The sequence below is a fragment of the Scomber japonicus genome, chromosome 10 (genome assembly GCF_027409825.1).
Source record: "Scomber japonicus isolate fScoJap1 chromosome 10, fScoJap1.pri, whole genome shotgun sequence".
In the NCBI taxonomy this organism is placed as follows: Eukaryota; Metazoa; Chordata; class Actinopteri; order Scombriformes; family Scombridae; genus Scomber; species Scomber japonicus.
In genome coordinates, this window is record NC_070587.1 from 32,818,738 (window position 1) to 32,840,259 (window position 21,522).

The 21,522-nt window shown below is 42.4% G+C and overlaps 1 protein-coding gene across 1 annotated transcript in view; it reads right to left on the reverse strand.

The window, feature by feature from the left end:
- The window catches only part of si:dkey-22o22.2 (neural-cadherin), a 162,939-nt gene extending 142,715 nt beyond the window's left edge, over positions 1-20,224 (reverse strand). Inside the window, 1 exon segment of the mRNA XM_053327682.1 lies at positions 19,255-20,224. Within this exon segment, the coding sequence (XP_053183657.1) occupies positions 19,255-20,224 (970 nt within the window).
- Positions 20,225-21,522: the final 1,298 nt, after the last annotated feature.

Consider the following 21,522-nt stretch of genomic DNA (forward strand, 5'->3'; position numbering starts at 1 on the left):
AGAGGGAGGAAGGAAAGGAAAGGAGAAAGAAAGAGAGAAGGAGGAAGGAAGGAAAGGAGGGAGGAGAGAAGGAAGGAAGGAAGGTGGGGGAGGAAAGAAAGAGAGAAGGAGGGAGGAAAGGAAGGAAGGAAGGAAGGAGGGAAGGAGAAACAGTCAAAACAGACGGGGTCAATTTGACCCGGGAGGACTACAGGAAGGTTAAGAAACTGAACTGGTGACCTTCCAGTACCAGTGTCCTCTCTGTGTGTCTCTTCACTGACTTGTCTCATCGTGTCTAACCGGCTCCTGTCGTCTCAACACGCTGCTCTAATCCATCACTTCCCTCCGTCTGTCAGCAGCTCTTACACTCCTCACACATACCACCACTATCCGAGAAGTCATTTCTCAGCAGTGTTTTATGGGAAATGGAGTCTCTTTGTCAGACCTGTTGATGGAGTGATGTCACCACACTGCTGCTGGAGCCAGAAAGGCATTCACCTGGTTTATACACAGGTTTAAAGGGTTAATGCTCAAAACTTAATACCATAAAAACTGGTGTTTAAGTTGCTCCTTTAACGCAATCATGTTTAATTTAACCCTCCTGTTGTCCTCGAGTCAAGGAAGGGAAGGAGGAAGAAGGAAGGAAAGGAGGGAGGAAGGATCGAAAGGACGAAGGAAGGGAGGATGGAAAGGAGGGAGAAGGAAGGAAGAATGAAGGAAAGGAGGGAGGAAGGAAGGAAGGCAGGAAGGGAGGAAGAAGGAAGGAAGGAAAGGAGGGAGGGAGGGAGGAAGGAAGAAGAAAGGAAAGGAGAGAGGGATGGAGGAAGAAGGAAGGAAAGGAGGAAGGGAGGGAGGAAGAAGGAAGGAAAGGAGGAAGGGAGGGAGAAAGAAGGAAGGGAAGGAAAGAAGGAAAGAAGGAGGGAGGAAGGAAGGAAGGAAGGAAGGAAGGAAGGAGGGAAGGAGGGAAGGAAGGAAGGAAAGAAGGAAGTCCTATTAACCAGTAAAATACAGACAGAGGTTTGATCTGCATATGATTATAGGATGTAAAAGGCTCCACACTGAGAACAATAACTATAACTATAATAATGTGAGCGTCCACACTATGAACTATACCGTCCTATAAACAGCAGTGTTAAGCAGCTCCACACACACACTCCAGCTGTGTCTGCAGCTACAGAGAAATGATTGTGTGTTGATCAGAAGTATTTCAGACACTAGACCAAACTGATGCTGAAGTGTGACTCAGCTGCAGTCACTGTATTAAATATGTAAAGTTACTGTAGGTTAGGGTTAGGTTTAAAAGGTTTACTTGAAACCTGAACACAGTCTAAGTTAAACCATTAACTCAGTGTTTCAGGTGTAATATGTGTGTTTCATTGTGTTTTAAATAAAGGTAAATGGAGAACGTTTTGGAGTAATTCATTTTAATGTTCAGGACTTCTTCTTCTGCAGCTGTTAGATAGTCATGAAGACGTAGAGAAGTTGTTATGTTTGGTGATGTGATGGTATTTCAGCGGCAGGACTCCAACATGGCGTCTGTCATCACCCCCCCCCCCCCCCCTCCTTTTAACACACAGACCTCCTCTTCTTCTTCTTCTTCTTCTTCACGTCTCATTTAACAAAGTGAAGCAGGTATGAGCAGCGATGACGGAGCCGCCTGCTCTTTGTCTCACACACTGAACACTAATCATCGCTCTGTGTCTGGATGATCATGTGACTGCACAGCTGCAAATGAGTCAAAATCTCCTAAACTATCTCCTTTCACTGTCTGACGCACCGGCTATATGTGAGCTTTACACTGCAAACACCAGAGTCTGAAATAAACTTTAAATCACCAGCAACAAACATTCAAGTAAGAAATGATGTCACAAATAATAATAATAATAATTTCTTTATATTACTAGTTTATGTGCTACAATGAAATACAGCCTACTAGAGTTCAAAGTGCTTTACAGTTATTTGATTGACAAGCTGATAATTTGACAGAATAAGAGAAAAAGAGAAAAATACGAACTATAATAATAATAATTTAAAAAAAGGAATAAAATAAAGAACAATTTAAAGACAAAACTGGAGACCAATGCATGCAAAAGAGAAAATAAAAGTGATTTTAAAAAAAAAGCTTAAAAAATGTAAATAAAATAGATAAAAAGTAAGTAAATAAATAAGAGAAAAATGTTCATTAAAAGTTAGAGTAAAAATTAGGTTAAAATAGATTAAAAAAGACAAAATAAAAGTAAAATAGGAGTTTAATAAAAGCTGGACTAACACTAGGTAAAGAAAGAGACTAAAAGACAAAAGTAATAGACAAATATAATTGATAAGAAAGACTTCATTTGTGTTCGTAATAATTTTGTGGCTTGCCTGGAATAACACATATAAATAAAATCATGATTATTATTATTATTATTATTATTATTATTATTATTGTAGGAGCTCTTTGGTTTTATTCTCAGCTACATGTTTTCAGTGTTTGTTTGAAGATGTAAAACTGAATGAACTGAACTGACTTGACTGAATGTAACATTACTAATGTGTGTGTGTGTGTGTGTGTGTGTGTGTGTGTGTGTGTGTGTGTGTGTGTGTGTGTGTGTGTGTGACCAACTGTTTAACCATCGCTGCCCCAAAGGCTAAAAAAAAAGCCAACAAAGAAGGAAACAACATGGCCGCCACATATCTTCAGTAAAACACTCTCCAGCCTGGAAGCCACTTCAAATCCTCCTCATCCTCCTCTTCATCTTCATCCTCCTCCTCCTCTTCATCTTCAGCCTCCGACTGCCTGATATCAGACAGAAAAACCAACAACCTCTGGAGGGGAAAACTGACAAGAGAAACATCCTCTCTTCTTCAGCTAAAAAAAAAGCTCTTCTTCTTCAGGCTGATTTATACTTCTGCGTCACACTGACAGCGTACCTATGCAGAGCTCTCTGCGTCGACGCAGACCCCTACGCCATAGCCTGACGTGCACCTCCAAAAAATCCTAACTACGTGTCACGGCAACACGGACCGCAAGGGCTGTGATTGGTCCGGTCAAAGCGTCAGTTCCTCCGGCAGTTGCTTCATTTATTAATAATGAACAAAAGGTGTTTTCTGTTATTACAGCACATAGCACAATGCTACATGCTACTGTGACCGGAAGATAAACAAGGATACAGATAGAGACTCCTCTGAAACCACACACACACACACACACACACACACACACACACACACACACACACACACTCCCTCCCGAGCAACGCGTTCCAGGATAAGATCTTTAAACTGTCTGACCTTTTATTTTATTTGGGTATTCTGTTTACAATTTGATCCTACCTCTGGTGTTATGATAGTGTTTTCTTACTTCCTGTTTTAATTGAGTCATTCTTTTATTTCTTCTTTTGTTTGTTTTTGTGTTTGTTACTATGTGAAGCACTTTGTGTTACATTACTATGAATGAAAAGTTCTATACAAATAAAGTTTGATTGATTGAAATACTAAAATTAATAAAGGTCTGTTTTTAAATATACTCACAAAATTTTAGGACATGGCTCCAATATTATGAGTATAATTATAAGAGCAGCAAAAAATACATATGAAGAGTATATATGAAATGAATAAATATAAACAGAGACACACACACACACACACACACACACACACACACTAAACAAACAAAACACCGTCACCAGAAAGCGGTCACTGAACAAACAAACAGACTAAATTTAAACACACACAGCTCAGCTAGGTGTTAGCAGACTGTGGTGGCCGGACTGGTTGGCACGGTGACACACACACAAACACACACACACACACACACACACACACACGTGGTGGACCCTCGGGGTGTTAGAGAGCGAGCGTCGGCCGTCCTGTCAGAGCTGATTTGAAGCCGCAGCGTCGCAAACACAAACCTGCTTCATATTGGATTACCAGCCCTGCTCTGAAGAGGTGTGTGTGTGTGTGTGTGTGTGTGTGTGTATGTGTGTGTGTGATATATAGAGAGAGAGAAAGGAAGGAAGGAAGTGGACACCTCTTTGTTGTCGTCCCTGAAGTGCTGTGTGACTCCCAAATAAAGTTTAGTCCTTTATTATCTCTACCTGGAGGGGTGTGTGTGTGTGTGTGTGTGTGTGTGTGTGTGTGTGTGTGTGTGTGTGTGTGTGTGTGTGTGTGTGTGTGTGTGTCTGTGTGACCCATCAGCCTGATATTTTTTTATGACTGTACGCCTGAGGAATCTGTTCTATAACACCGAGCTTACACTTTCATCTTTTTAGCCGTGCTCGCTGTTTTACGATACGCAGCATAAAGGCATTTCCTGCTGTTCTCTATACGTTAAAAATATGTTTTTAACCATAGACTGTATAAAAGAAATAGACGAAACATCTGGCCGTCACATCTAGACGTCACCCATTGGTTTGTGGACTGCTGCTCGGAAGCCAATAGTTTCGGATCTAGGCAGCGCCAGCTTGAAAATTTCAGGTGCATGCTGGGAAAAAATAAAAACACGGATTCTACTAATATGGGCATGAGGCAGGAGGCAGGGCCATGGGCGGAGCGGGGAGGTTGCTATGGGTACGAGGGCTGGATCTTGAAGACATTGGTCAATCAACCTGTCAATCAGGACGTAGCCACGCCCTAATGCATACCCTGCTTTATCATCACATATAAAATCAGGGAGGCCAAAATGTCCCAAATGAACATCATACTGCATTGAAGAAGGCTTTAAACTAGCGATTGAGACCATAAACACATTTTGAAAACGTTTACTGAGGTTAGAAATCAAGTGAGAAGTTGGTGAATTCTCCATTGACTTGTATAGAGATGGTCGCCCCCCTGGTGGCCTTTTGATAGAATGCAGTTCTAAGTTACTTCCGCGTTGGCCTCATTTCAGAGGACCAGAACTCCCCCCCTGGTTTTTACATTTTGAACTATGTCGTGACTCACAAACTGACAGTCATAGAAAAGCTTGGTCTCATTATGAACCTGAGCATCTGCAGATGAATTCACTAAAGTCAGACACCAAGATGAATCCACATTTCTGTTATCGTCGCCATCAACTTGGCTTTACACACCTGGTGATCTGCACTGTGTGCGCGCGTGTGTGTGTGTGTGTGTGTTGTACATTTTTGTGTTTGTTTTCTTTTATGTTTTCATGAGTGACTCTCAATACTTTAATTTCAACCAGTCATAGTGATAATAATCAGCCATTGATAACCAATAAGGAGAGACAGACAGGAGACATGTGACAAGTGACAAGTGATTATGATGATAATGTCTGAAACTGTTGTAATCACAGTTTTATTGTATTAATACCAGATAATAACCATCTGTGTGTATTCTACATGAATTTACTGTATGTGTGTGTCCATGTGGTCAAGGAGGCATATGGGTCAGATACCCAGAGGCCGCTGTGTGACAGCTGGCTCTGTATGTGTGTGTATGTGTGTGTGTGTGTGTGTGTGTGTGTGTGTGGCAGATGGACTGGCAGAACAGACTTTCTGCTGTGACCGCCACATGTTTGTACTTCTGTCCTTGTGTGTCTACTACAGCTCCTAAATCTGACCTTAACCATCACAGCTAAACATCTAACTCGCTAAACCCAATTTAACTTTAAAGGTGCTTTATGTAAGATTATAGCACCGGACCGTCCTGTAATACCACTTTGTACCTCATGAGGCGATAGTGAGTCACTGTCTGTTAGTCTCAGTCTGACATTACTGTCTCTCTATCGCTGCTACATAAGTATATTAAAAGAAGCATACTAATAGAAGTGTACTAAATAGGGGTGTGATGATATACTCTGCTCACGAGGCGAGACGATATTGGGTTCACGAGAACGAGATTTGACTGAGAGTCATAAAATGCAAAATAATGCAGGTCAATTTTAAAATGTTTTAACTCATCATCTTGTAATGAACGTCACTTCAGTTCTACTTTCGGAGTATGAATTATCATATACATTTTGCAATATACAAGCAGTGTAATAAAAGAAGTGTACTAACAGAAGTGTTCCTAAAGAAGTGTACTAAGGCTGCGTTCACACTGCAAGCCAAAATCCGATTTTTAGCCAATCTGGATTGGAACCAGATACTCTTATGAAGTCTGAACAGTCATAAATCACATGAAATCCGATTTTTGCAAACCAGATTGAAACTAACTTTGGGAGGTAGTTTCAAATCTCATTTGGACAGATGTGTCTGAGTCTGAACAGCTCCAAATACTCAAATCGGATTTGACTGTCCGTGACGTCTCTCTACGTCTCTACGCTACGTCACTCTATGAGACACCAGACCCGCTTATTCCAGTTGTTGTTGCTAGGTGATATCACTGGAGGACTTATTCCAGGTGTTGTTGCTAGGTGATATCACTGGAGGACTTATTCCAGTTGTTGTTGCTAGCTGATATCACTGGAGGACTTATTCCAGTTGTTATTGCTAGGTGATATCACTGGAGGACTTATTCCAGTTGTTGTTGCTAGCTGATATCACTGGAGGACTTATTCCAGTTGTTGTTGCTAGGTGATATCACTGGAGGATTTATTCCAGTTGTTGTTGCTAGGTGATATCACTGGAGGCAACGGAGGACGTAAACATCAGTCCATGGACAGAGGACCAAACCATATTCTTAATCTCTGGGGAGATGGCTCCGTGCAAGCGAAGCTCGAGGGTTTGTTGTTGCTGTCACTGTTATATGACATCACACAATCCACGCTAGATGACGCCTCTGCTCCGACGATGTTGCCACGGCAACCTGTCAGATTGGTCATTAATGTGGCCCAATCTGAACAGAGCCAAATCCCATTTGGACACTTGTTAAAAACAGTGTCAGTCAGGCCTAAAAAGATTTGAGAAGGAATCAGATTTGAATCAGATTTGCCTGCAGTGTGAACGCAGCCTAAAAGAAGTATGTGATTTGAGACACATCATATAAGCTCATGGCAGACTGAGTGCTACAGTGACTCAGTATCGCCTCTTGAGGTACAAAGTGGTCTTACAAGATAGGATTCTTAAACCTAGATGCCATAGTTTTTTCATGTATTTCATTATTATTCCTGAGACTCTCAACTCAACTCAACTTTATTTATATAGAGCACTTTAAAACAACCACAGCTGAAACAAAGTGCTGTACATAATAGATAAAACTACACAGGAACATAAAACAATTAACAGGAAATAAATACTAAAAATAATTGTTTATTGTTTTTAAAACAAATTAAAAACAATAAAGCAATAATTAAAAAACAAACAAATCATAAAACACTAAAACAAGAGAAGAGTCTCATGCACAGTTGAAAGCCAAGGAGTAAAAATAGGTTTTAAGACGAGTTTTAAAAATGGACAGTGGACTCATTTATTTCATTATTGCACTTTGTTACTGAAATGGAGGCAACTCATTTAAACCCCAAATTATATGAAAAAAGCTGGTTGTTGAACCTCCAGATAAACAGTCTCTGCTTAACATCTAAAGTATAAATGTAATAAAACTTGTTTAAATCTGTGACTGTGTTTGCTAAACATTTCTATAATCAGTGTGCAATAAAAGAGGAGGGAGAACTTTTACTGCTCTGAATCATCAGCGACGAGGGAGTCCGAGGAGGATTTAGATGTAAAGAGTGGAGGAGGGGGGAGGGGTGACAGGAAGTTCACGGCAATACTTGCTTACACTCACACAAAAATCTAAATGTCCCCAATATCTCCTCTCCCATGGCTTAGTAAGAGGTGATAATCAGCGAGTAAGCAAGATGTGTGTGTGTGTGTGTGTGTGTGTGTGTGTGTGTGTGTGTGTGTGTGTGTGTGTGTGTGTATGTGTATGTGTATGTGTGTGTGTGTGTGTGTGTGTGTGTGTGTAGATGAAGACATTATTAAAGTCCTTCTTCTTATTACAGCACACTCACTGAACTGCTGCTGTCTCATTTCACACTAATCACGTTATTTATGTCTGGTTCTAATGTTGATTGTCAAACATGGTCAAAACTTGAGGGGAACTCGACTGTCCATTTTGTTGCTAAGGTGGTTGGTAAGGTGGTTGCTAAGGTGCTTCCTATCTCGTATCTGAGATGTGATTCAGCTCCAACATGTACGGATATGATTTGAGAAGTTGAACTTAGTTCGTAACTTACTTATTTAATTCCTTACTTGCCTACGTAGTTCGGTAGTTCGTTACTTCATTACTTAGTTTGTAACTTACTTATTTAATTCCTTACTTGCCTACGTAGTTCGGTAGTTCGTTACTTCATTACTTAGTTCGTAACTTACTTATTTAATTCCTTACTTGCCTACGTAGTTCGGTAGTTCGTTACTTCATTACTTAGTTCGTAACTTACTTATTTAATTTGTTACTTGCCTACGTAGTTCGGTAGTTTGTTAGTTCGTTAGTTCGTTACTTCATTACTTCGTTCGTAACTTACTTAGTTCGTTTCTTAGTCCATTACTTAGTTAATCAGCTAAGGCGGTTGCTAAGGCGGTTGCTAAGGTGTTTCCACTCTAGTATCTCAGATGTGATTCAGCTCCAACATGTACGGATGTGATTTGAGAAGTTCAACACTTGGAGTAAAGAAGTGAAATCCTGCTACTATAGTTTATGTAGAAGCTTTGGTTGCTAAGGTGGTTGCTAAGGGGGGCCTTAAAGAGACAGGAGCTAAAACGGCCTGTTAATAGACAGAGGCTGAACTGAGCGGCTGCATAAAGGACCAGTAGAAGATAAATAAGGAGTTTTTAACTGGAAATCATGTAAAGATATTCCAGTACAGACTCAGAATATTAATATAGAGCTGCAGATGTGAAAAATATGTTCCTCTTTAAGTTTTAGGTGAATATTTTGGCATCTTCTTCACAAATTGGGGACAACATGGGATTTATTGCAAGTCAAAAGAGAGAGAGCTTGTTTTTCTATGTGCTGTTTGTGTTGTTGGCTTGAACATGTACAAGTTGACATTTCCATTAATTATTAAATAAAATACTAAAATAAACGAGGATGTTAGTCCAAAGAGAAAAGGAAAGAAAGGATTGCAAACCATTTCTAATCAATTTATGTAAAAAAAAAAAACAACATATATAGAGGATATATCATTTTTAGTTATCTGTGTTGACTCTGGCTGCCTCTGCATCATGACTGACTCCCTTTTTAAAGTTTAAAAAGGCGGATGACAGAACTCCTGCAGTGCATGAAAGAACAAAGATGCACGGCAGAGTTTAATAAAGTAGTTTTTAACAGCAGCGACACGTCAGTCTCATCCAGCAGACGAGCTTATGACCTTCTCTGATCCTTCACAGCGTGGAGAATCACGTTAAAAAACCTTCACATCTCCAGAGCAGCGGCCTGTCCATCATCTTCCTCCTCCTCCTCCTCCTCCTCCTCCTCTGCTCCCCTCGGGCTCTGACTCTTCTCCCCAGTCGGCCCCCGGGGAGATCATCTCTCCGTCGGGTGAAAGGACAGACGGAATGGATGAAATGACGCTCTTCCACTCTCTCTCTCTTTTTCCTTTTCGCTTGGAGTCAAGGGCGCTGTGCCGATTAAACGTTGCTCTCCCCTCTGCTGCTTATCTGCTCTGAACTCGTGTCTTCGGGGGGATCAGGAGTCAGGAGTCAGGAGGGAAATAGTGATCTCTGTCCTCCAGAACACCCCATCCTCACTCACCACTATAACTATAACTACTACTTCTTCTTCTTTCTACTTTAGGAAGTGTTGAAGAAAACTTAAAGATAAAAGAAAATTCTAACTGCAGCTCAGGAGTCACGATCCAGAAACGTCATGTAGAGTCAACTCAGTCTGAGACAGTTTTAACTCTTTAAAGTTTGAACTGGCAAATAAACGCCAGGAAATTGTGTTTTAAACCAATAAAAACATATTGAATACAACGTTTTTAAGCCCTTAAAGCTCCATCCAACCATCCCTCCATCCATCCCTCCCTCCCTTCATCCATCCATCCTTCCATCCAACCATCCCTCCATCCATCCCTCCCTCCCTTCATCCATCCATCCTTCCATCCAACCATCCCTCCCTTCATCCATCCATCCATCCATCCTTCCCTCCCTCCCTCCCTCACTCCCTCCCTCCCTCCACCCATCCATCCCTCCCTCCATTCATCCATCCATCCATCCATACATCCCTCCCTTTCTCCATCCAATCATCCATCCCTCCCTCCATCCATCCGTCCATCCATCTCTCCCTCCCTCCCTCAATCCATCCATGCATCCCTCCATCCATCCATCCATCCATCCATCCATCCATCCATCCATCCATCCCCTCAGCTGTAAGAGAGCAGCAGCAGAGTGTGATGGGAGACAATTAGCGGAGACGCGTCAACACACACACGAACAAACACAATGATGTGTAACAGCCCTGAGGGTGTGTGTGTGCGTGTGTTGATGTGTGTGTTTGTGTTGGAGAGGGGAGGGGGGACTGGGGGGGGGGGGGGTGTTGAACATGCAGAAAAACAGATGTGCAACATTTCACACATACATGTTAACAAGCATGTACACACAGCTGAGGTCATTAATTATGTGTGTGTGTGTGTTTTGGAGGTGTTGTGGTTTATTGGATGAAGGCGACTGGAAAGAAAGAGGGATGATTGTTGTTCAGTTACTGGAGGAGAAGTAAAAGTCTGACTGCAAGATTTGGCATCTTTTCCCTCTCTCTCTCCGTTCATCCCTCAGCGGAGAGAGAGAGAGAGAGAGAGAGAGAGAGAGAGAGAGAGAGAGAGAGACGCAGGGGAGGAGGAAGTCAGTTTGTATTATCAGCGTGTGTGTTGGTGCAGGACGAGCAAGAAGAAGAAGAAGAAGAAGAAGAAAAACAGCTCGACTAAACCGGAGAGAAAAGACGTCTCAGCTCAGCTCTGTTATATAATCTGTGTTCACACACGCTGAACAACTCCTGTCATTATCACTGAGGCTTATTTTCCTTACCAGTGAAGATCTGACAGTGAGAAAATATGAGACTTTTACGCAGCCTTCCCTCCTTCCTTCCCTCCTTCCTCCCTTCCTTCATCCCTTCCTGCAGATCGACGCTTATACTGATCTGAACAACTGTTAGAAATCAGAAAAATCTTAATCAGCCATCACAAAAAGAGACGAGTGAGTAAAAGCACAAAGTACGGATGAATAAAATCAAGTGGAAAGTGAAAAATGCAGCTGGAAGAATGATCAAAAATGTACAAATGATGGCATTGTTTGTTCAAAAGTACAGTTTGAACATGGAGGAAAATTTACTCTACTGGCTGAGTTTTTAAATACACACAATTATGCACACAAGAAAAATAATCTTTAATTATCCTCCGAAATGATAGAAGCTATAAGAGATGTGGCTCTGTGAACACTTTTAAACAACAGCTGAAAACTTATTTATTTAATCTGGTTTTTAATTATTGTCATTTTAACTTATTTTTTTACAAATTGTCTGATGTAATTATTTTATTTTATATTATTTGTTTATTTATTTTTATATTATTTTTATTTTGTATTATTATTTTTATTATTATTATATTTTTGTATTTATTATTTTTTATTTTTCTCTGTTAAGCACTTTGAGCTACATCCCTTACATTAATTATTATTATTATAAATCATTATTATTATTATTATCATCATTATTATTATTAATTTTACTATTATTATTACTATTATTATTATTATGGTATTATTTCGAGGAACACATGTACTCATTCTGACTTTTAGATCTTTCAAATTAGACCAGATTAATGGCAGTAATTAAAAAGGGTTGAAAAACAGAAACCTTCTAGTTTTAGGTTATTATTTTCAGGCTTTAGCACAAAAATAGGTTTTCATGGTAAGACGTTAAATGTGTGAAAAGATCTAATTAATATTTCTAATCATAATTTTAGCAAATAAAGCAACATCTGGGCAGTTTCATTGTTGTTTTGTAATCAGATCTATACTAAATATTAAATCTATAAATGTGTTAAATCTGTCCCAGTGTGTTAGTTAAGTGAAAGACAACAGCTGTCAATCACAAGCTGCGTCTCCGTCCAGAGGGAAGAAGCTGGTTGGCTGGTTAGAAAGGTCAGAGGTCAGACTGGGAGGAGGGGAAGAAACAGGTTGATGGAAAGTTGGAAACAGCTGTAAAGAAGAGAGGAAGGACGGAAAAAAGGGTGTGCCAACTCACTCACACACACACACACACTCACACACGATCTCCTGTGATACTTTTAGTGGAGCAAAGTGGTGATCAAGAGTGTGTGTGTGTGTGTGTGTGTGTGTGTCCTCTGATGTCTTCTCCAGACTTTCATTAACTAACCCAGATGAAGCTTCCTCAACATGTGACACTTGGCTTTCAGTGTGTGTGTGTGTGTGTGTGTGTGTGTGTGTGTGTGTGTGTGTGTGTGTGTGTGTGTGTGTCAGAAGCAGTAAACTAGGTATGCTTCTAGTTCGGAGCTCTGTAGGGACACACCTGTACTCTCACTTCTTTTCTCTGTGTGTGTGTGTGTGTGTGTGTGTGTGTGTGTGTGTGTGTGTGTGTGTGTGTGTGTGTGTGTGTGTGTGGTTAATGCACTCTCACATAAAGCTCATCGGTTGGTTCATTCACTTTTACATCATATAGTTTTATGATGGGTCAGGTTCATTGTGTGTGATGTTGAATATAAGTATGTTTATGTTTAAATATGACTGTGATGGACACACAGTATAAACACAGTATGAATAAAGGCATCTTATCTTATGAGGTGAAGAAGAGAAACACTCAGACATGAAGGATATATTGACTCACATTTCCTCAGGATGTCATTATCTCTGATGGCCGTTGCTAATAAACCTTCATAAATCCACTGAGCAATCACCACATTATTAACCTCTGTAACAACCACGTGAGTCATGTGACCCACGAGTGTTAGAGAGCTCCACGTTATCAGTGTAAAAACCTGATGTATATACCATCAGAAAGATGTAGTATTTTAGTATTTCTTTGCAGTATTTTTATCTTCCTTTGCAGTATTTTTGTCTTCCTTTGCAGTATTTTGTGTTCCTTTGCAGTATTTTTATATTTCTTTGCAGTATTTTAGTATTTCTTTGCAGTATTTTTATCTTCCTTTGCAGTATTTTTGTCTTCCTTTGCAGTATTTTGTGTTCCTTTGCAGTATTTTGTGTTCCTTTGCAGTATTTTTGTCTTCCTTTGCAGTATTTTGTGTTCCTTTGCAGTATTTTTGTCTTCCTTTGCAGTATTTTTATCTTTCATTGCAGTATTTTTGTATTTATTTGCAGTATTTTTATCTTCCATCGTAGTACTTTTGTATTTCTTTGCAGTATTTTTGTCTTTTTTGCAGTATTTTTGTATTTCTTTGCAGTATTTTGTCGTCCATTGCAGTATTTTTGTCTTTTTTGCAGTATTTTTGTATTTCTTTGCAGTATTTTGGTATTTCTTTGCAGTATTTTAGTTAGTGATACTTCAACAGGAATAGTTACTGTATTGATGCAATATTGAATTATTAAATATTTAGTATCGTATTTTATGGTAAATTCCTGTTGAACATGTGTGAATCAGATTATAAACAGAAGGTATAGAAGCTTGTTTATCTGTTAATCTTCTTGGATGCCTCAAATAAAAAATTACCCCTGGTGGTTAATGTGTGTACTGCATGTATCTGAAAACTCATGGATCACTTATGATTCACTGGATGTTACAGGATTAAAATCACCTATCACCTAACTCCTATACAGATTTAAAATTCAGTCTAAATAATAAGACTTAAACACATCATCTCAAAGTAGAACCGACACACTGATCCTCATAGTTTACAGATTTGGTAGAAGACTTCTGCTGGAGTCTCGTTCATGTTCATAGATTTAAAAAAAAAGTTAATTAGGTTTGAAATGAGCCAGTGTTGAGCAGCTCTCACACTGTGTAACACGCGCTCTGCCATGTGCATCGTGTTGTTTCTCTCTGCAGTCTGGATGCAATGACCTTGTCCTACTTGGTGATTGGTGAGCGGTCTCACCCTCAGGCTACTGCTGATTGGCTGTCAATAAGCTATTAGGACAACAACACAGACAGAGAAAGACACAAAGACAAAAGGGGGACAGAGCAGTGGAAAAGGTAGAAGGGGAATGAGGATGATACGAAAGCCTAAAGTCTCTAAAGCGCCCCCTTGAGGTTGTAATGTTCATAACAGGCAACTCACTATTTAACATCCTCTATCTTTGTTGAACCTGAACACAAACAAAGTAGAAGTGCAGAAGTGACCGTTCATGGTTTTAGAGGGTCTTATATGTTGGAATTGTGTCTGTATTTTGAGCTAGGCTAGCAGTTTCCCTTTACTTCCAGTCTTTGTGCTAAGCTAGGCTAAACATATCATGAACCTATGAAGCTGATATCCAACTTCCAACTTCTAAGACAATAGTTAGACATGTCCCAATTAAAATGGGCATTATCTTGATTGCTAATATTAGTACAACTCAACCAAATAGTTGATTATGTTATAGCTGATCATCATGGCTAAGGATGCTTTCCTTTAAAGAGCTGGGCTAGCAGTTTCCCTTTACTTCCAGTCTTTACTTCCTCTCGACCAGCTGATGATGTTTTCCTGTTTAAATTTGCAGAGCTGAAACATTTAATTTAATTTAATTTAAAGCTGTTAATGTTAAATATGATGAATATGGACGACTATTTATGTGTGCGTGTGTGTGTGTGTGTGTGTGTGTGTGTGTGTGTGTGTGTGTGTGTTGCTGATTTGTTGCCTTTTAAAAAGGTCACACTGGGGAGCTTCAGTGTGTGGTCACAATAATTTATCCTGCAGCGGTTTGTACACACACACACACACACACACACACACACACACACACACACAGTGAAATACCAACAAATTACCATGCATATTGAGACTAGTGTGATCAATGTATGTGACACTGACAAACACACACACACATACAATCATTGTGAAGCTCAGCAGCCTCGAGGACATGCAGTCCCACACACACACACACACACTCACACACACGCTATTACATTCTCACACACACACGCACACATGCGGTGCGGTGGCAGGTTGCTTCCGGCCTCAGGCTAAATCCCGAAATAAAGACAATAGAATAAACACTGTGTGTGTGTGCGTGCGTGTCTGTGTGTGTGTGTGTGTGTGTGTGTGTGCATGCATGTGTGTGTGTGTGTGTGTATGTGTCACCTCAGGATTGCCAAGCACAGAAAATCAGTATGAAAGCCTGACAGACCAGGACAGTGTTTGTGCGTATTTGTGAGTTTAAATGTTAGTTTTTTGTGTGGATACAAACATAAACACACACACACACACACACCACACACACACACACACACACTCTCACACAAACACACACACATACACTTTGACTAAAACAATGAATAAGAGTTAACAGTGAAGCTGCAGCGTAAGGAGAGAACAGGCCTGACGCTGAGCAGACAGACACAGGAAAACATTTATTACAGTTAATAAGAAAATAAAAAGTTCAATCTGTGTGTGTTTGTCTGAGCCAAAGACACAAACTTCACTTAGATGTATCACTTACATAGAGAGGCTATATGTAGCTATGACTTGTCTTGGTGCAAACACAAAGTCAAGCAGCTTTAACCAGACTGAAACTATAAAAGGACCCAGAATAGAACCCTGAGGAACCCCACAACTAATCAATGACTTTATTAATGAATGATAATGTTGATCAGTAACTGCTGGATGTAGAAATATCATAACTCATATCTACTGGAGTGACCGAGCTCAGACTGCAGACTGTTTAAACTACATAAGAGAGAATCTGCAGAGGCGGCCGACCAATCAGAGGCTGGCAACGCTGCGTGTGATTAGCACGTTCCGCCGCGGCTCAGACCTCGTTCCCACACATCAAAATCACCACCGATGAAAGGCAGGCGGCCTCAATCAGCCAATCAGCCGGCCAGTTTACAGCAGGCTCAGCGCCGTGTCCACCAGATCACACACACACACACACACACACACACACACACACACACACACACACACACACACACACTCCACAGCCAACCTGAGCTCCGCAGTCTGCTTTAACACAAACAAAGCTTCCTGTTGGACTGTTTTGGGCCCGCGTGTGTGTGCAGACCTGGGCGAGATCCAGGTGAGCAAACACGACTAATTTCTCAAAATAAACAGCAGAGATGCAGTTTGGACTCACTGATTGGACAGATCTGACCACCAGAACACCGACACACGCACACACACGCACACACACGCACACACACGCACACACACAAACACACGCACACCATCACCGCCACCGTCAGCCAGATGTGAGGAGTTTAGGCTCTTGGTTAAACATTTACTTTGGGGGGTGATGGCGGGGGGTGGGGGGGTGATCACAGTGGCATCTGGATGTCGTTTGATTCTGTCAAACAGCTTCAGAGCTGCAGGATGACTGATGCTGACTCACTTCAGTCTGTTTGTCTGCTGACAGCGTCTCACTACAGCTCAGATTTTAGGTGGGCAGGTAATAAGTCAAGTGTTAATAATCAGTCTAACAGCTTTTTAAATACCCGTCTACACCAAGAACTATAAATATGAATATATAGTATTAAAAATGGTTCTGACTATAACCACATTGACAGTTTTGAACGATATCATTGGATCACTTTCAGAGAAACACTAACAGCCAATCAGAATCCTTCCTATAAACCAAACAGCAGCGTGACATTTACAATACAACTGAAAAACCTGCAAATATCATTATGAACATTTATTATATGTATTTATGTTAACATAGCTTTGCTCCTCTCTCAGCACAGGAGAGAGAGGAAGGAAGGAAGAAGGAAGGAAGGAAAGGAGGGAGGAAGGAAGGAAGAAGGAAGGAAAGGAGCAAGGAAGGAGGGTGGAAGGAAGGAAGGAAAGGAAGGGAGGAAGGGAGGAAGGAAGGAAGGAAAGGAGGATAAGGAGGGAGGGATTCCTTCCGGAAGAAGGAAGGAAAGGAGGAAGAAAGGACAGACTGAAGGAAGGAAGGGAGGAAGGAAGGACAGAAGAAGGAAGGAAGGAAGGACGGACGGAAGGAAGGACGGACGGAAGGAAGGACGGACGGAAGGAAGGAAGGAAGGAAGGAAGAAGGAAGGAAAGGAGAAAGGAAGGACAGACTGAAGGAAGGAAGGGAGGAAGGAAGGACAGAAGAAGGAAGGAAGGAAGGAAGGACAGACTGAAGGAAGGAAGGAAGGAAGGAAGGAAGAAGGAAGGAAAGGAGAAAGGAAGGACAGACAGAAGGAAGGAAGAGAGGAAAGAAGGAACAGTCAAAACAGATGGGGTCAATTTGACCCGGGAGGACGACAGGAAGTTACTGTTACTGAGAGATCAGCTGGAAGTCAAACAAACCTCAGTTTACTTCTTTTAACCTGGACCATGATGTTTATCTGACCTAAAGCAAGCAGGCTGATTACAGAGAAATATTAATAAGTGATTCATTATTGTTTTACTGACAGACACACTAGAAATAACCCAAACCTGTCCTTATCCCTGTACAGCAGAGAGAAAAGGTCTCACATGATGGAATGTTTTAACAGTGATGTGTGTAGATGAGGACTTCATTAAACCAGACGAGACGTTACAGCGTTTCAGCCGCCAAGTAAAGCAGAGAGGTACGAGCAGCGCTAACGTCGCTAACGACGCTTTTTAACAGCTTTCTCTGCCAACTGCCAGAAAATCTATCAGCACACAAACATGAATAATCCGCTTCAATCAAGGTTGCACAGAGAAATATAACTGTCCTCTGTGCGTGTGTGTGTGTGTGTGTGTGTGTGTCTGCGTGTGCGTGTTTTGAAAGCTTGAGGCGAGTTGAGGTGTGTGTACTCTGCTCACCTCGCACAATAAATACTGTCAATTCTGTTTGTCCTTTAGCAATCTGGCAACACACACACACACACACCCACACACACACACACACACACACACACACGGCGGTTATGTGTGGAAGTTTTGTGAGTAGTGAAATGAAAGAGTGGAAAGTAGCCGGTTGACGGTTGAGGTCGATTCAAACTCTGCTGGAAATGAGCCAACACACACACACACACACACACTTAACTGGATGAATGGACATCACTCAGCTCTTAAAAGGAAAAATTCTTCAATAAACTTTAGAGGGAAATCACAGCAGCGGCCGTTAGAAAAACTGCAGAAATATTACAGACACACTGAAGTGAAGCTTGTTTACATTAGTGTTGACCTTTGACCTCAGTGCTTGTAAAGTCCTGGCTATGAGCACAGTCTGTGACACACATTTGAGAAGGAATATAAACATAGAAAATTGATTCATCTGTCACATTCAGCTGCACAATTTGACTCTTTTTATTCTACTGAATCAGCTGTTATGTTGTTAATCCGTCTCATATTAAACCAGCAACGCTCTGCTCACCATCTCTGTCAAAGCTGCTAGGAAAACATCTCACACCTCCTCTGATAGCTGCAGAGGTGATGCGTCTGAAACCTCACAGAAGAAACCTGAATGAAATGTGTCTTTAATCACTTTCAAACATCCACAGAACAACTGCACATTCAAACATGAGCAGGATCCACAGGAGTCCAAACAGACTGAGCAGAAAAGCATCTGAGTTTCATCAGTGAATCCAACAGTCTGTTAGAGATAGGACACACAGTTATGCTCCAGGTTCACATGGTTTTATTTTAACAGGTTTAATGTACTTAGATAGTTCTGTTATTAATATAGTGTTTCTGTCAGGATTCATTAACTATCTTCCTCTCTGCAGAAATATGTCCTTGTTTATTCTGAATCATTATTATTATTATTATTATTATTATTAGACACTATAGTAGACCACTCTACTATGTATTAATATTTCTTGTTGTAATTTACATTATCCAGGGTTTGAACACCTGCAGGTCATTGTATATCACATTCTCATTAGGAGCTGAGCTGCTCTCTAAAGGTCTGACTCTAGAATCTCTCCTGATTTCAACCATCACAGTCAACAATGAGAACAACTGTACATTCAAACATGAGCAGACCAGCCAGCCTGTAATGAGCTGCAGAGATGATGCGTCTGAAATCTCACACTGAGAGAGCAGAAGCTTCTCATTTAAGGAGGAAGAAACCTGAATGAAACGTGTCTTTAATCACTTTCAACCATCCACAGTCAACAACGAGAACAACTGCACATTCAAACATGAGCCGGCTGTAAACAGCAGGGATCCACAGGAGTTCAAAACACCCAAACTGAGCAGAAAAGCATCTGAGTTTCATCAGTGAATCCAACATGATGCAGCAGCGGCACCAGACTCAAACCAGCATCAGAGCAGCAGTTAAACAGCTGCTGTGTTGCGTTTTTACGCACGAAAAGAAAAACTGATCCTCTTACCTCGGAGGTTCTGGATCTTCACCACCACCTCTGCTGGCTCCCGCAGGCTGCGCGCCAGGTACAGACGTCCTGAGTCCCGCTCGATCTGGACCGGTGAGTCTGCCTCGGAGATCACCTCGAACCACCGCTGCTCGAACCTCTGATCCGGCACCGTGAACACCAGGTCCCCGACCCTGACGTGGTCCGGGACCGTCACGGTGTAGGTCAGCTCCTCGGCCAGAGCCCGGGGCCTCCTCTGCGCTCTGCTGGAGCTCTGCTGGACGTTAACACGCAGGAACACCGGCGCACTTATCAGCGCCACATCTCCGCTGTCCTTCACGTAGAGGCGAACCAGCACATGGCTGACACCCAGGAGAGATCCGACCAGCCTCACCTGCCCGGTTTGGGGAACCACGTGGAGCAGGTGAGACTCCGGCGCTGCGTAAAAGGTGACTCGCCCGTTCCTCTCTGCGTCCTCATCCTTCGCCTCAAAGCGGGCCAACTCCGCACCGAGCCGGGTCAGCTCGTCCACTTCCACCGTCTTATTCCCGCTGATGAACCGGGGAATGTTGTCGTTCCTGTCCGACACTTCCACCTGCACGGCCGCGCGTCTCCTCAGACACAGCTCCACTGTCAGCTCATACATCGCAATAAACTCCCGATCCAGAACTTTAGCGGAGACTAAACCGAGATGCCCTCGGTGGTCCCGGTGCCCGTGGTAATGAACAAGCTTAAAATCCGAAGCGTAATCCCCTTTAAGGCTGGCATTCAGGTCCGCACCGGGGCATCCACCGACTCCAACCGGCAGCATCACCCCGTCCACGGGCGTCCCAGCCGGGGAGTTCTCCGCTATTTGACCGTAGTAGCGCGCTGGATGCACGGGCTGCACAGACAGACTCACCGGTGAGACATAAAGCAGCAGCAGCAGCAGCGGGAGCAGGTGGAAGAGGAAGCTCTGCAGGAGAACCGGTCCGGTTGCAGCTTTGGTCATGTTTCCATCAAACCCGGTTCAGCTGGAGAAGACAGTGATCCAAAAAGCGTAAAGACAAAGATTTTCTGTGCAAGGGAGGAAAAAAATGCAAAAGTTCCCTGATGCAGGAAAGCAACTAATCAAAGAGTTAATGAGATGAATCAGTGTTTAACTCCCAAATTAAAATGTTGATGAGTGAAGAATTCATATCATCATATCAGCAACGTTATAAAAATCCCGATCCTTCTCTCCAGTTAATTAATAATCCATCCAAAAAAGACTTTTACGCACATATGACAGAATAACACTCTGCTCCTCTCAGCTGCTCCTCATATAAATGCAGCAAGAGTCCGTGAAAATAAAACTAATCGTCTCAGTTGAGAGATTTTCCAGATGATGATGATGGTGATGGTGATGAGGATGATGCGTCAAGTTGCTCCAGAGTGCGTCTGGAGCGTCTCCACCGGAGGATGGATCTGACTGACGAGCACAGAGACACACAGCAGCCTCCATGTGGCTCCGTATACCCCGCCCACCACGGAGGAGAGAGGCCAATCAGGGAGATGGAGCCGGGATGATTGACAGGCTGCTGGGCACGCCCCCCACACACACCGAGAGAGAGAGAGAGAGAGAGAGAGAGAGAGAGAGAGAGAGAGAGAGAGAGAGAGAGAGAGAGAGAGAGAGAGACAGACAGGGGAGGGAGAGAGAAGAGAGAGAGAGAAGAGAGGGAGAGAGAGAGAAGAGAGAGAGGGAGACAGACAGGGGAGGGAGAGAGAAGAGAGAGACAGAAGAGAGGGAGAGAGAGTGAAGAGAGGAGAGAGAGAGAGAAGAGAGGGAGAGATAGAGAAGAGAGGAGAGAGGGAGAGGAGAGAGAGAGGGGAGAGAGACAGAGAGGGAGGAGAGAGAGGGAGAGAGAGAGAGAAGGAGAGAGAGAGAGGAGAGAGAGAAGGGAGGAGAGAGGGAGAGAGAGAGTGAGAAGAGAGGGGTAGAGAGTGAGAGACAGAGAGAGAGAGAAGAGAGGGGAGCGAGAGAGGAGAGAGAGAGGGAGAGAGAGAAGAGAGGAGAGAGAGAGAGAAGAGAGGGAGAGAGAGAGAAGAGAGGAGAGAGGGAGAGGAGAGAGAGAGGGGGAGAGAGAGAGAGAGGGAGGAGAGAGAGAAGAGAGGGAGAGAGAGAGAAGAGAGGAGAGAGGAGAGAGGGAGAGGAGAGAGAGAGGGAGGAGAGAAGAAGAGGGGGGGGCAGACAGAGAGAGAGAGGGGGGGGGGATCACAGGTGTGTAAATGACCCATGATGAACACACAGATCAGATGCAGCCTGAAACA